At 41.2% G+C, this 16,540-nt stretch overlaps 1 protein-coding gene across 5 annotated transcripts in view; it reads left to right on the top strand.

The window, feature by feature from the left end:
- Positions 1–16,540, top strand: part of REXO1 (RNA exonuclease 1 homolog) — a 100,000-nt gene that overhangs the window by 64,433 nt on the left and 19,027 nt on the right. For 3 of the 5 annotated variants that reach the window (XR_465794.3, XM_007489294.3, XM_007489296.3), the window contains exons 5-9: positions 2,704–2,864; positions 6,019–6,156; positions 7,771–7,894; positions 11,720–11,905; positions 13,118–13,255. Coding sequence is in view for 3 of the 5 variants with exons in the window: in XM_007489294.3 (XP_007489356.1) it covers positions 2,704–2,864; positions 6,019–6,156; positions 7,771–7,894; positions 11,720–11,905; positions 13,118–13,255 (747 nt within the window). In the remaining 2 variants the exon portion in view is untranslated. The remainder of the gene's footprint in view (positions 1–2,703; positions 2,865–6,018; positions 6,157–7,770; positions 7,895–11,719; positions 11,906–13,117; positions 13,256–16,540) is intronic. The other 2 variants (XR_008917361.1, XM_007489295.3) reach the window with 1 other exon arrangement.

Below are 16,540 nucleotides of genomic sequence, written 5' to 3'. Positions count from 1 at the left end.
CCCCAAATTGTGCCATTTGATTCATTTAAAAAAATAAATAAAACATGAAGCTCTATGGAACAATTATTGATGAGGTTGGAAGAGAATTGAAAAAATTTTTTTTGAATGAGGTCTGTGGTTAATATGGATACATGGATTTTATCTGGAGAGTCATTTTGGTTATACCCAAGTATCTTAACCAGAAACAATAGGCAGAACTGTAACCAGTGGGTGGGGTTAGAGAGCCAGATTTCAGTTCAATATAAGGATTTCATAGAGACTATTTGTTCACTTCCTGTGGTCTTGGGTCTTGGGAGAGAGGGTGTAGCATTGCATGGGAAGCTTGTCTAAGAAACCTCTCAAATCCCTTCCAACTAGAGTAAACTTCTCTCTCTTTCCATGATGGAGGGACTTGATGGTAGGGGTAGGGCAATATATGTGCTTTGGAGAGCAGAAAATTGAACATTAAAGAAAGGAAATATGCAAATCATTGATTTCAATATATAAATAACTGGATCTTAAAAAAAGCTTTTTGCATCTAAGAGGTCTTTTCTTTTTTAGAGAAATGTGGAAGACACATCCCAGTGCATTTTCTGTAGACATTAGTCAGATTTCTTATACAGACCTGAATCATTGATTGTTGTGACATTGAAGACACTTGATTCAGTCCACACATAGGTACTGAACACTTGCTTTGTGTGTGGTCGTGTGCTTCTTGGTCTGTTGCCTGTCTTCACACTCTCTTTTCCTGTTCCTTCCCTTCACTCAGCTTTGGTATTCATGGGGACTAGTTTTTAGTGAACCTGCAGTTCTATCTTGATGAGGAAAAGAATCCCTTGAGGGATATATGTGAAAGGAGAAAACTGCCTTCCTGATGGAAATGGGAAGAAAGGAGATTTATAGGCCTAGAGTTCATTCAGCAAATGTTCCTTGTCAGCATTTCCTGCTATAAAAATCCCAAAGTGAAGATATTTTTACCTGTTACTCATTTTATCTTCTACTGTGGGAATGTTTTTTTCTCCTCTTCAAAGAGTCTGTATTCTTTACTTCTCTAGGTTGCTGGACCTTGTGAGAATACCTTATATTCTCCTTTAGATGAAAGCCTGGATTTTGCTATTTCTTCCAACTCCCCTCATTTTATTGGTGGATAAACTAAAGCCCAGAGAGGAAAAGAGACTTGTCAAAGTAATACAACCAGTGAGTTGGCTGAGACAGGGTTGGAACCCACACCAACTGAATTCTGCTAGTTCAGGGCTCATTTAGACTCCCTGTTCTGTCCTATACCATGACACTCTCCCCTAAAACATGCTTATGCTTATATAGTGTTGAAAAGTCACATTGGTCTTGGACTGGGTTAGAAACCTCATCTCTTTACCTTTGGACAAGTAATTTCCTCTTTATCTCTCCAGCCTCAATTTCTTTATTTGCAAAATGAAATAATTGTACTAGAAAGTCTCAAAGGTCACTTCCAGCTCAATTCTTTGAGATAAATTGGAAAAGCTAATTTTAATGGAACTTTTCATCAGCTTCTTGATAGTGCCTCAGGTATTGGGTGAACAAGTAGAGGAGAGAAGCTACAGAGACAGAGAAGACAAAATTTACAGGAGTTTACAATTCATTTGGGGAAGGAAAAAAAATAGAGCATCTCCTTCCTTGCATTCTTGGATGCTAAATGAGTGGTACTGTGAATGCTATAGGTCTTGAAAGAAGGGAGAGATGATTATAGATTATCCAGATGGAATAGATTAGGCTGTAAAGGACAGAGTTAGATAGGAAACAGAGTATTCTAGGAAGTAGTAAGTGAAGCTCACCATTTTGTCCAGGGATGAAATCTGTGTAGGGGAATAGTAAAAAATGTAGTTAAGAAGGGTAGTTGGGACTAGAGCACTGGATTGTGGTTTAGGCTTTATGTGGGAGGCTGGCTGCAATGGAAAGTGACAGAATGAAAGCAGTGTGGGAAGAGGAGTTAGATTCAAAAGAAGAGAATCCTAGTAGCAGTAGAATAGAGAGGCCTTGAAGGGAGGCTCCACCTTTCTAGGCTCTTTCCCCCTCTAATCCAGCCTGCCTCCTGGTCAGGCTGCTTTTCCTCTTTGTATATATTTTGTTCTTTCAAGCATCACTGACTACTTAATGTAATCATTATTTCTGTTGATAACAGTAATAACCATAAATGTTTGTTGTCCTGGTGAGATTGAGATTGCCAACCATTGGTCTATTTTCCCACCTTTGAAAACAAACCGGCACAAAGTAATCCCTTGTCTAGGCTGCAAGGGACTATTTTATTTGTGACCTCATCAAAGGGAGTGGAAGAACATAGAGCTGGGAGCAAGTAGTCTTGTCACAATGACCAGGAGAGCAATGGCATAACCCCTGGGTCCTTTGCTAAGGAATCAAGGCCTTTTCTAACTCAGATCTAAATGCTTCAAACTGAAGGACCTGACCATGTGGCAGAGGCTATCAGAAACCTATACCTTTCATTGGACCTACAAATTGGTGACATTGCCTGATCTGACCACTGAGTATTGACTTTTTTTCTCCATGGCCTTGCCACAGAACAGATCTTAATGTCGTCATTCCAAAATCCTAGTTCAAAATCCAGACCTTTCCCTCTGTGCACCCAGATGCACATTTTGATAACATTAAATGACCGGAATTACTTGGTTCTCCGGAGCTCGGTGATGGGAATTTTGTCTTCCTACAATCATGTGCCCTGTACCCTGTCAGCCCCCACAGGTGCCAAGAAAAGTAATTCTTTGAACACCGTTCAAGTCGCAAATGGCTCTGAGCCAAACATCTCTTTGAAGTCCCGAACGATGTCTGGGATGGCTTCTAAAACGAGCACGACATCCCTGCAGAAGAGGATAGCACATATGCCCTCCCTACAGGTAATGCACATTTCCCCACATTCAATTCAATTCCATTCAATTCAATAAATACTTATTGTGTCCATTGGGTGCCAGGCACTGGGGATATCAATACAAAACCAAAAAAAGACTTTGCCGAAGCTTCAAGAGGCTTACATTCCACTGAGGGAAAATGATAAAAGTAGACCTGAGTAAAGAGATAAATAGAATAATCATTATAGGATAGGGTTTGGGGAGGGATGCTGCTTCATCTGAGCCTTGAATTCTAGGGCAGCAATGAAGCATCTCTTTCAAGTCCAGCTAATAGATTTCAGATTTCCAGAACTTCATTGAGGCAACAGTTTGGGAGCAAAGATGCCATTGGGGAGAAACTTTGAGATGTGCTGAAAATTCCATCAAAACAATAAAAAAAAAAGAGTTTTTCTAATTTGTCCTAAAATCTTGCATTCTCTATTTCTACCAAAATGGTCAAGTACTGTTTTATCTCTCTAGCCTTGTAATAATCTTATCCCTGGCTTGTGAGGAGTAGATACTCAAAGGTTTTGAATTGGCAGATGGGCCCTCACTTGGTCTTTACATTGATGCTGGGTTTTTTTGACTAAAACATGGGTGGGGCTGGTCAGTAGATTGGTTTGGTGGGGAGACCAGTAGGACTTGGAAATTGTAGTCTAGTGTATTTGACAGTTCATAAAGGTCTAGAAAAAGCTTAAGATGTCTTCTGGGAGAAACAAAAAACAGACCCTCCTTTTGTTTTTTCTAACATTGTCATCTTCCTTTCTTTACATTTAGCCTTTTTAGGGAAGTGGAGGATTAAGACTTTCTGCTTATCCCCTGGGACCATGGAAGCTGGATAAGAATGAAAACTTTTGTAGGGGCTCCCAAACTAGCTTTCATACATTGATTGGCCCTGTCTTATCAGTTGCTTAGGAGTGTACTTGGAGGCCTATAAAGAACAAAGTACTATAAATTTGAAGGTTAAGAAGCCCCTCTCCCCCCTTTTTTAAAGGAATAAATCCTCTAGCCATCTCTGCTTCCTTAGGGACTGGCAATAGCCCTCTTTTCTGGATCCTTTGTCACACATTCTCAGGTGGCTTCTGTCATATTTTGTCTGGTGATAGTTATTTGTGCCCATGCTTTATTCTTCCTACTAAGCTTTTCCTTTATATATCTCTGCCTTTCTTCCTTCTCTCCCTCCTCTTCTCCCTTTTCCTTCTGTATCCACTCTTTTTCCTTCCCTTTCCCTCCCCTTTTCCCTTTCTCCTTTCCTCCCTTTTCTCCCTTCTTTTCCCCTTCTCTTCTATTTTTTCTTCCCTTACCCAAGTTCCTTCTTATCTCTATTTTAGTGGAAAATAAAGAATGTAGGTTGTATAATCTCAGTCTAGTAGGAAGCAAATATATTAACATAGATAAATTCACACATTCTACTATGTGCCTTGCCAGAGGCCTTGAAGCCTTGAACAAAGTGCTATAAATTTGAAGGGAAGATTGTTAACTGACAGGAGAGACATTTGAATTTGAATTTGAACTGGGCAGGAGAGACATTTGAATTGAGCTTTAAAAAGGACAGATTGGAAAGTTGTGAAACTATTACTCTGATAGGGAATATTAAAGATGTTGAATTGAAAAATTCTACTGCTAATTGTTAGTAAACATTTGTTAGGTTCTTACTGTGGACCAGGACAGGACTGTACTAAGGTTACAGAGAAAGCCCAAAACAGGCTGTCTTCAAGGAGCTACTGGACTAATGGGGGAGACAACATGAAAATAGCTATGTACAAAGTACATATGTGATAAATAGGAAATACTGAGGGAAGGCACTACTGGAAGAAAACTCACTAAACTTTTTTTTTGAACTAGAGTGTAAATATAAATAGGTCGGTCATTCCAACTAAGTTTGGGGCCAAGGTTCCCACCAACATCCGACAACACTATCTTAAATGGAGATAACAATAGCACCTCCCTTTCAGGGTTGTTGAGTACCAAAGTGCTATGAGTTTGAAGAGGAAGATTGTTACTGATAGGGCAGGAAGTAGCATTTTGAGTTGAGCTTTAAATGACAGACTAGAATTCAGTAGTGGGGGAAGGGAGTTGGTGGGGCAAGTTTTAGGCCTAGGACAGTGTGAACAAAGATAAGGAATCAGGAGAGCTCAAACTATATTCTGGGGATGCCACTTTACACAGAGTTCTTGACTTAATCAATGAAAGTGGGTTAGCTTTTTAAAATCTTAAAACAAATTAGCAACAAGAATCATAAATCCATGGATGATAGAGATAAATAGTTCACCCTCCCATTTCTCTAACAAACAATAATGACACTAACTGGTTAAAAAATAAGTTTCAGCTCAGAAAATGAAACTCTATTAGTTGCTCTTTGCCTGTGTTTTAACAAAAAATAAACCCAACCTCTTCAAACTGCCTTTCACACTGCTGCTGCTAGGGTTACACAGTAACAACTTGAGAATCCTCCCCTCATCTCATCTTCTCTGACCAGACTAGGTCTGGGAAGAAGCAGCTCTGGATACTTGAAGGCTGGGCTAGTGGAGCCAAATTCTGGGCAGCTTTCCTTTGAAGCTGGGAAGACTTCAAGCAGGGGCCCAGCACTGATCTATCTCTGTCTCTGTGGGCTAAGCGCCAGCCAAGGCCAACCTCAGCAAGACTCCTCCCTAGAAGGACATGAGCTTTGAAAAAAACCACAGCAACTCATAAAAGAGCTTCCTGAGTTGTTAGAGGAGGCTGTGTTGTGTGTCACTGGAGGGATAGCCTGTGCTGACAGAATCACAACAGTGGACAACAGAGGTTTTGGAACTGGAAATGAGTCACATCATGGTGTCAGAGTTCAAGCAGGTCTTAAAAAGGAAGCCCTGAATGAAACTGGTGACAGGGAATCTTAAAGATGTCATTTGTTGAATTAGAAAATTCTGCTTTTGATAGTCAGTAAGCATTTATCGAGTGCCTGCTATGTACCAGGTGCTGCTAAATGCTGGGGATGGATACAAAGAGAGGAAGAAGACAGTCCTTTGACTTCAAGGACCTCACAGTTTATTGGGGGAAACAACATGCAAACAAGCTACATGCAGGATAAATGGGAAATAACTAATGAAGGGAAGGCATTGGAATTAAGGGTTGGGGATGGCTTCTGGTAGAATACTCACTAATCTTTCTTTTGTTCTTCTAGAGTGTAAGCTTAAATAGGCCAGTTATTCCAACTGAGTTTGGGGCCAAGGTTCCTACCAACATCCGCCAGCGTTATCTTAATCTTTTTATTGATGAGTGCCTGAAGTTTTGTCCATCACCCCAAGAAGCTTATGACAAGGTATGTATCTATGCTAGTAATTGTTTTTCTGTCCTGTGAAATTGAGGGGTTGACAGTAGGGAGAGGTTTAGGTTGTCTAGATTTGATCAAGTATAACCAGTGTATCTTGGCTCCTTTTCTGTTCTCTAAAGAAGAAATTGGGAGCCACCAGTTGATCTTGAAGTTTTTGTTTGGTAGGTTTCTACATGGATTTTAGCTGCCGTGCATGGTCATCTCCCCCTCTCAGTAAGGAGCTGGTGATAGAGGCAGTAGTCCAGGCTATTTGTCCTATACTCTGAGTTAGTCAAATAGAAAAAACTCTGTAAGAGCTTGAAGGACCCTTTGAGCTGCTCATGTTGATCTCTAGGAGGTAGGGAAATCAAGAACCCTGTCCCCTGGGTTAGAAGACTTGGCTTCTTATTAGTAGTTGGATCCTGGTCCAATCACTCCCCCCTGAGCCTTGTGAACTTCTTTCTAAGTGATGGACTTTCATTATTAGACCCCCTGAAGTTTCTTCTAGCTCTAATATACTATGATCTAATCAGTCTGGGCTCAGGAAGTGGTGAGCAGGGAGGAAAAGCAAAGTTAGTTTATGGAGAGAGGCAAAATATGGGCTTTTGGTTAAGTGTCTGACCATACAGAACAACATTAATGAAATAAGTCTGCACACAGCCATGCTTTTTTGAGGCAGTGTAGTACAGGGGACAGAGATTGGACCAGAGTCAGGAACACCTGGGTTCAGATCTTGTCTTTTGTCATATGAGCTGGGACAAGTTCACCTCATCTGTAAAATGGAGACAATGACAACACCTACCTCCCAGGGCTGTTGTTAGAGACCAAATGACATAGAGTAGATAAAGAGCATGTAAACTTTAAGGTCCTCTGTAAATGTCCGTTATTATAATTGTGAATATTTTTGTTATTGCTGACCATCTCATGTTCCATATGAGGAAACCAAGGCCCAGAGGTTAAGAGAATTGCTTAAGGGCACATGACAAGTTAATGCTCTTGTTTGTGCACTTAAAAGGGCTACCTACTGCAACTTTAGCAGCCATTTGAAGATTTCTGACCTAGCAGCCTCTCATTCTGCAGTCTAGGAAACACGTCTCTTGAGCTGCAAGGTCGAATGCTCAAGGTCACATAGCTAGCTGCTGTTCCTCCTCTTTCACTCCCCACCCCCATCTCAAGGTTTCACATCTTTTCAAGAAGGTTGGGGATAGATTCTTTGTCTCCTATTACCCTGAGATCCCTTAGCTTACCCTAACTAGGATTTTAGGGGAACTCAGGATATCTGCTGCTTCTCTTCTTCATTTTATAGGACTCCCATCACAGGAAGTCCACAGGTTTGTGGAACTGAGTGTAATGCCACAGGAGAAGAATGATGATCTTCTTTAGCCTGAGTGCTCAAACATACATTTCTTCTCTGACCTCCCAGGCTCTGCCAGTCTTAGGAAATTAAGAAATTCCTAGCCCTCAAATAACATTCTGATGTGAGGAGACCAGTCCTAGTTTAGCATCAATCTAAGTGGATTATGTCCTTTGATTTAGCTCTAGCCCTTCCCTTCCTCACCCCACCCCCAACCTAACCTTATAAAAGTTGAAATTAAATATCAGCAACACATGTTTTCTTTCCAGGCTTTATCTGAGGAGAAGGTGGCCTATGAAAGGAGTTCAAGCAAGAATATCTACCTGAATGTAGCTGTCAATACCCTAAAGAAGCTAAGGAGTTTAGGACCTGGTTCTGTACAGTGTGTAAACAGTAAGTATGTTTATATAGCCAGTTCTTTCCTTCTTGGCTTTTGAGATCTAAATGGTGCTCTTTCCTAGAGGACCATTGTTCTAGCAACATTAGCTGTCCAGAAGCCATCTGAAAATTCTAAAAGAAAGCCCAATAGAAATTTGAGGAGCCTTCTATGTCCTTGGTTTTACACTTTTCCCAGGGGTGCCTTTTAGGTCCTCTCAGCTCACTTACTCTTTTTTGAACACAGTTCTAACAGGGATCTCTGTTCAAGCCCATAGCAGAAAAGAAAGGTGGAAGGAGAGTGTGACTAGAGAAAGCAAAAAGAAGTGACAGGAGGACAGATTGAAAACTAGCTAAAACAGGGAGTCTAGCATTCTCAGGTTTAGGATCATGAGAACTAGAAGGGAATTTGGACGTTAGTCTCTCATCTTTTTTCTAGAGGAAGAAGCAGTATCTTGAAGAGTTTGTGGCTTTTCCAAGTCATGCAGGTAGCAAGTATCAAAACCAGAGTTTAGAATCTAAATCCAATGCTTTTTTCTGACACTTTGCCCAGTATTGTGGCAGACAGAGGTATGTCCCCCACTCCACCCCGGACATAACAGTGAATATGGTCCAGGAAATACAGTAGATGTTCATATGATGATCAGGGCATTCATCGTCATCTTATTTTGAAAGGAAAGTTTTCTTTCTACTATACATTTTTTCTTTGCCCTTGGTATAAAAAATATGCATTTGTACCAAATGATGCAGTTTGGTACTTTTGAGGTATCCTTAAATCTGTGCCTCATTTTTAATAAATGCCTGTCGGTGCCTTATTGGGAGAAAGAAAGCTACATATGGTATCAGCGGGCCTGGCTTTGAATCTTGGCTCTGCTCCTTAGGAACTCTCTGGTCAAGTCACTTCAGTCTCTGAGATGAAACAATATCTTTAAGGTTCTTCTATGTTTAACTCTTATAATCTGACACATGAAATAATAGAAAAAAGACTATATTTGATAAATAAGTTATAGGGTCAGGTTGGTCAACCTAGACTGCTCCCCTCCCCTTCTCCACATGTACCTGAGGATGTTTCTCCCATCACCCACCCCTCTGCCCAGCAGCTCAATTCCCCTGTCTGGGGTAAGGTGGTAGGTTTCACATGCAGTGTGAGGGCTGCAGTTTGGGCACCCAGTCTCTAAAAGGTTTGCCATCATGACTCTAGGGTAAAAGCAGTAGTGATAAGGATTATGAGAATAGCTGACATTTTTCAGTATCCCACTATTTGCAAATCCTTCTTTCACTTAGTGCAACAGTCTTGTGAGGCAGGTAATGCATATATTATTCCTAGGTCAGGGAGAAAATAGTACTTAACCCTTGTTAACATATCCAGTAAGTGTTGGAGTCAGTATCTGAACTCTTCTAACTACAAATCAGTCCTCTTTCCAGTGTCTTACAGCTGCCTCTCAGTTGTAGAATAGATTAGTATATCATGGACTTATTATAAGGTACAGATAGTAAATGCAAGGGGAGGGTGATGGTGGAGGAAGAAGACAAATGGGTTGCCTGGGGCCTGATGTATCAATGTATGTTACCAAGATAATAAAGTTTGTGATGTTCTTGGAACAACCAGTTACATAGATTCATAATGTTACAGATGGGAGGTCCTTTACAATACTTTTAGAACAAAGAAGGATCTTATCACATAGGATGTCAGAGCTGGGAGGGCCCTTAAAACATAGAATGTCAAAATTGGCAAGGTGCTTTTATTTAGTTTATTCTGCTTATTTTATAACTGGAGAGACTAAGACCCAGAAAAGGGAAGGAACAGTGCCAAGGTCACACAACTCAGGCTGCTAAATTACTTTTCAGTATTCACTTTATTATTACATGACTCCCTGGCTAATTGGGGAATGAGAATGTCTGAAACCTAAACATGTATGCAACAGGTCCAAATAACATTTGTGCCAAAAAAGTGCGCCTCCTTTCCCTCTCCAGTAATTATGACCTTTCAAATGAACACAGATCCTTTGTGATTTCCTGCTGTCATATTATCTGGGGTGGGGGAAAGCCATGATAGAAGTGTAAACTAAGTAGTTTTCTTCTTTGACAACATTTTAGGGAGTGGATGCGGAGGGGAAAGACTAGGGTACTTTAGTGGCCCTCACCCTATATGAAATGGAAATAGTCTCTGTTCTCCAAAGTGTAATGTTTTTTCCTTTATTCTCTCATTTCTTTTCAAAGCTCCTGTTTTTAAAAGGTAAAGGGCCACTAATGGAGTAACTTTCAAATGTCTTCAAAGCGCTAGACTGGCCTTTAAGGCATATTTCTGTTTCACACATTAAGCCTCCAAGAAGAAAAGAGAGAAGTGGGTTAAGACATTTCATTATTGGCTCTCGAGAGGGTACATTAAGCAATCAATTTGTGCTGTTCTCCTAATTTTCTTGATCTCATCTTCCTCACCCCCTCCCATCTCCATTATCTTTGCAACCATTACTCGTAGAGAACTGGGGAGGTTAGCTTTAGAATGACTGCCAGTTAACGATTGATACAAAGTACCTGTAAACCCATTAGACAATGTGTTAAAATTCCCCTGTCAGGGCCTCCACAGCCCTTACTTTTTATTCCTTCCCTTCACTGTGAAAACCTGGCCTGCAGGGATCTTTCAGGGATGGAGAGAATGAAGTGGGCCCTGAAGAGCTGGAACCTCTGGCTAATGGAGTTTAGGACTGCTGCAGAGCCCAAGAAGGACTTGGTCTGTCACCATAGGGCACACTTCTTTGCATTTGTCTCCTTGTGGAGCCAACAGGGGTTGGTTTTTTTGTTCAGTTTTCATTAGTCCTACTTAATTAATTTTCTTTTCTGTCGTCCCCATTTTGGACTCCCAAGTGAGGCACTAGAAATCAGTAGAACTGGCTGAAGGAAGGGAAGGGTGGTTCAAAAAAGTCCTTTGTTATTTTCACTGATCATATTTGGAATATAAAGAAGGTACCATGATGGGTTGAGGTGGTGCTGGGTCTAAGCCCCTGGTCTTCTTATATCCAGTCCTAATCTTCCACAGTCCACACAGGTGAGAATTAATGACAGAGGGTTGATTCTAGGTCAGGAATCAGTAACATGAAGTCCCTTAGGGGACAAAGAAGCAGTAATGTTGAGAGAGGAGGAAAATTAGGGAGGGAAGAGAAAGAAAAGGCATTTAGTTCCTGGTAGTAGAGACAGCCATCAATGATGATCAGATCTCCTCAATTAATTCAATAAGAGTTTTGATCTGTTATCATTTGCTAGGTAGTGGAGGGAGGAAGCCATAAAAATAAGAGAGAATTTCTGCCTATCGGGTCATTAGTCTTATTAGGTGAAACAAGTTACATAGCACACACACATATATATCCTTCCCCCCCATATACATACTTCGAAAAAAGATCATACGATTACATGCTCAATAGCACATAGTCTATAGTAGGAAAACAGAGGAGAGATTACTGTGAATTGGAGTCATTGGAAACCTTCTGTAGTGGGCCTATATTGTTTTAGATACTATGACAGAGATAAATCTGACAGCCTTTCTGTCATCAAGGTGCTTACCATTAGTTAGGGAGGTAAGATGAAATATACATGAAAAGATTAAATATCATACCTTGGTTCTGTTAAGTAGCAAAGACCTTTAAGTTCTAGATAAAGTCAGAAGGACTTTGTTCAGGAAAGACTTCCTGGAAGAAGTGAGTCTTCAACTGAAGACTCAAATTATGGGAAACATTTGGACACAGAACAGGATGGGAAAGGGAGGAATATTCCAGGAGTAATGTGGGCCCAGAGGTGCCAAAGCTCACCATTTTCTTTTCTCGGTCCTTCTTTTCCATATGGGTTCAGTCTTGCCCACTGGGCCTGACTCCCCTAGTGGTGAGAATAATAGATCGGGTTGTTCCTCCTGCCCCCCTGCAGAGAACAGCAATCGGAAGGTGGTGTCCCATGAAGCTGTGCTGGGGGGGAAACTGGCCACAAAAACAAGCTTTACACTGAATCGATCCGGTAACCTCAGAGCAGAAGATTTAACAGGTGAGAACCTTGTTTCTGCATGTTCATGGCTTCAAAATGTCTAGGGTTGCATATGTATGACAGAGAGAAAAGGGTTAGTGAGGGTTAGAATGGGTGGCACCCTTATCTTTTCCTCTTGTAATCTTTCCCATTCATAGAGTATTTAGAAGGGACCTTAAGACCTAGAATGCATCTGGAAGGAACCTAGTGATCATCTAATTCAATTACCTTATTATATATGTGGGCAAACTAAGACCTAGAGGAGAAGGCCTTCTAATAAGTCAGTGGCAAAGATACTACTAGAATATTTTTCTCCTGATTTATAATCCTGGAGTAGGTTTTTTCCCTACATTCTTTGCAACCTCCCTTCATTTGTAACAGGTCAAGTCTGCTACAAAGATTTCCAGTTAGAAACCCAGAGAGGACAAATTCTTTTCCTGATATGCAAATCAGAGAGAGACTTGGGAGTCCCTCCTACTTCTTCCAGCCTATCACCCTGCCCCACCTCCAGCCTTCTCTTTCTCTCTCTCTCTCTCTCTCCTCCTTCCTCTCCCTCTCTCCCTCCCACCCTTCTATCTTAGAATCAATACTAAATGTTAGTTCCAAAGCAACTGCCCAGGATCACACAGCTAGGAAATGTCTGAGGTCAAGTTTGAACCCAGGACCTCCTATCTCTACGCCTAGCTTTCTTATCACTGAGCCATCTAATTGCCTCCATATTTTTCTTTTTAACACTCATCTCTGAATGAGATGCTTATGAGTCACATCATAGTTGTGATAATCCCATTTGATTTGGGTAGCTTTTTTATTGACTGCATAGTATAGCCCTCTCCCTGGATGCTCTTTTAGAGAGATGCATGTCATTGATCATGTGCTTATGGGTAGAGACCATGTGAAAGATCAGATAAGACTGCCCGTCCCTATTTGGGATAGATAGCTCTCAACTTAGTCTGGTGCAAAGGTTCTCAAACTTGTTGGTCTCAGGACTCCCTGGCACTTAAAAATGATTGAAGACTCCCCAGAGAGCTTTTTTTGGGGTGATTCTTTCTATTAGTGTTTACTATATTGGAAGTTAAGATGTCTTAGTAGACCCCTGAAAAGATCTCTACAACCTTCAAGGGTTCCCTGATTACACTTTGAAAAGCACTAGTCTAGTGAATTGGTGTGGTCCTCTTTAGGCAGGAAAAACCTTATGCCAGAGACAGTTACAAACAAGTTCTTTGTTGTCTCTAGGAGCTGCCTTGTACCGAAGATTGAAGGACTATATTCTAACAGAGGACCAACTGAAAGAGAATGGCTACCCTCTGCCCCATCCTGAAAAACCTGGCCGAGCGGTGGTCTTCACCACTGAAGAGAAGAAAACCACAGACTGTAAGTTGTTCCCTTCATACTAGCTCCTATCCCTAGTGCTCTGAGGTAGATCAGGTGCTTTCCTCCACAATCCTGTGAGGTGGGTATGGCACAGATATTGCTCTCCCCATTTAATAGATGGGGCTCTAAGAAGTTAAGTAATTTGAGCAAGGTCAAGGTAGCAAGGATCAGATCTGAGACTTGAACCCAAGTCTCCTGACCCGGACCAGTACTTTCTCAACTAAACTACTTTTTCTTTTCACCTTTTGTCCCTGTCTTACTGGTTTCATCTAGTGTTCAGCTGAGATCTGGGCCTATAGATCTATCTCCAGGTGTATTGTGGGTATATAATGGAATTCAGCAGAATTCAGCATCCTCCACTCCCTCACAGCTTACAACAGAGCATGGCTTTTTGTACTTTCCAATCACATTAGTAATGATTAATCCACCCCATATAACTTTAGCTAATCCACATTCCCAGTGGGCAAGCTAGATTTAAATTCCCTCTCTTCTTGTTGCTCTGATGCTGAATATCCCTTCTTAGTTAAGCACTGTGCCCAAGGTCACAGAGGAATGAGGCTTGGAGAAGGCAGAGCCCACTTGCAATGCTGTCCTGAGCCCTTTGTGCAAGAGTAAATTGTACCCAGGATGCTAGATGTCCAGCAACAGTGGTGCTATGGAGCCCAATGGATCAATACACAGCAGGCAGCTGTGCTTCATTGACTATCAATGTAGAATAGTTAGCTCTCTGATTCTCCCACTTGGCAGTGCAACCCTGTTAGGAAGCTTTATTCCAGTATCCTTTGATTCTCTTCCAGAGGAGGCAAACAATTTGGTGCTGCAGCCTTAGTGATGTTGTCCCTTCCCTGTCTGTGGCTTAGGAAGATTTAGATGATGTGCTGCTCACTGTAGTTGTAAACATTTAGAGGCAGAGAAGGTGCCTGCGGGCCATGTTTAATTGGGATTGGGGGTAAATTCTGGCCTTAGTCTTAATTCGCCTTTGGAAGGAGTCTTCGGTGTGACTTGGGTTAAGAGGAGAGCATTCTAGGTGGGCAAAGAAATGGATGAAAAAGTAGAAATGAGTAGATGAGAAGTCTGCCTGGAGCCATTTGGGCCATCATGGGAGGAAGTAGTGGGAAAAATGACTGAATAAGGGGGGGACTAGTTGATGGAGAGCCTTTGAATACCTTAATCCCTGTGCTAAAATTTAAGAAAATCTGAGGTGTTGGGAGAAGGGAGATAGGGGTTTCTTTCCATGCTAATAGAGACAATGGCTATGGGGACCTCACCTTAAATGTAGTGGTACTCAGGTTGGTCATACCGAATGACTTCAATGCTGTAACCCCCCAATGCCCTGGATCTGTTGTTATTTTGCAAATACTTAAACTTTGCTGAGTAGGTAACATCTTCAGTGAGGCTATGTTCTCTTGATAAGCTTAGCCATGGAAATAAGTTTTCTTTGGTGTTCAGTGTCATTAATAGATTGCTTGGGGACTGCTAGAACAATTCAAGGGTAGAGACATAAGGGATGAGGGTAAGAAAAAGCAATTTCCACCAAGACTTGAGATTTCTGTCTCCTAGCTAACTCTAACTGCCACTTTTTTTTTTGTCAGCCCCATTTCCTAGCTGCACCATTGCCCCTGAGCCCTTTGGAGTCTAAAACTCTACCAGCAGCCCCGTTGCTTTTGTCAAGAGTTTGGGGAAGGTAGATTGCCTCTAATATGTCAATAACTTCCTAAGTGAACCACAATGGTCTGAGAAGACTTTGAAGCACTCTTTGATTACATTGAAATCACTAACTCTATGAAAACTATTGATGTTCTTCAGACCTGTTGCCAGAGAGGGCCATCTCCCTTCCTCATGTTAATATGTAGCATGGAAAGTGGAAATGGTCCACTAATTGCAAGGATGAATGAAATCTGTATTTGGCCATATGAGGAAGTGGAAGGCATCTTTTGAGTCCTTTCATTTTGTTTAGCATATTTCTTTTTTATTTCTTTTATTATTATTATTATTATTTAAAACCTTTACCTTCTGTCTTAAAATAAATCCTATGTATTGGTTCCAAAGCAGAAGAGTAGTAAGGGCTAGGTTATGGAGGTTAAGTGACTTGTCTAGGGTCACACAGCTAGGAAGTGTCTGAGATCAGATTTGAACACAGGATCTCCCATCTCTAGGCCTGGCTTTCAATCCACTGAGCCACCCAGCTATCTCCTGTTTAGCATCTTTTGATTTCTATGCCATATCCTTTATGGTCTTGACCCTTATCTCCTCAAGGAAACCTGGGTTACAAAAGCTGTTCTTCTATTCTGCTACCTCTCTGTCCACTCATCAAGTCCCTTCCAATCTCCTGCAGAAGACACCAGACTAATCTTCTAGGGTGATGTAGTAGAAAGAGTCTGGACTTGGTAGTTAGAAAATCTGAGCTTAAAGGTTGATCCCAGTACTTAATATGTGGCCCTGGAAAGGTTGCTTTGTGTCTTTAAGCATTATTTTCTCAATTGTAAAATGAGGCTAATAATACTTACACTCTACTTCATAGGGTTATTATAAAGAAAGCACTTTGTAACTACTTAAAGGGCCCAGTAAATGTGAACTGGGATCATCACTTATTTCTCAAACCCTGCTTTTATTGTGTACCATAATTACTAAGAAATATTTCTCCCTTGGACATTCCCACTGTCCCTCAACAGCCTTCTTTTCCTCTCTCCTCACTAGTAGCATCATGTTCCCTCCCTTCTCTAGGCTTTTGCTCCTCTAGTTCCCTGCTGAAATGCCATCCCTGTTCCTTTTTTTCCTACCTCCCTCATGAAGTCTTCTCTGAGTTCTTCAGGCTTTGGTTCATGTTTCTGAATCAGGGTTTCAGACTAGATTTACAGAGCCTACAAAGTAATGGTTTTAAAAAAATGATCCTCCCATTCCTGTTTCTGGCAACTTTCATTAATAGTTATAAGGAGTAGAAGTGTAATAACTTCCTGTACGTCCCTATTTCAATTTGATTTTAAGGTCCTCCCTACCCAATGACCTTGTTTCTTTCAGGGCTATAAGCTCTTTCCTAATTATTGTGATTGTTTAATACTTCTGAGGCTTACATTCCCCCCTGTATCGTCTGTATAAAGGACCCTCATTTGGACAATTGAGTGGTGAGTTTAGGGATCCTATATGTTTGATAAATAAAGTACTCATCTCTGAATCCATGACAAACTCACTGTAGGAAAAGGATCTCCAATATCTTCAGGGTCTTGCCGGTTCCTGGTGCTTGGGCTTTGCATCCTTAACATGGAACAAGTAGGTTCAGCCTAGTCC

The sequence above is a fragment of the Monodelphis domestica genome, chromosome 3 (assembly GCF_027887165.1).
Source record: "Monodelphis domestica isolate mMonDom1 chromosome 3, mMonDom1.pri, whole genome shotgun sequence".
In the NCBI taxonomy this organism is placed as follows: Eukaryota; Metazoa; Chordata; class Mammalia; order Didelphimorphia; family Didelphidae; genus Monodelphis; species Monodelphis domestica.
This window is presented reverse-complemented; position numbering and strand designations above follow the sequence as displayed.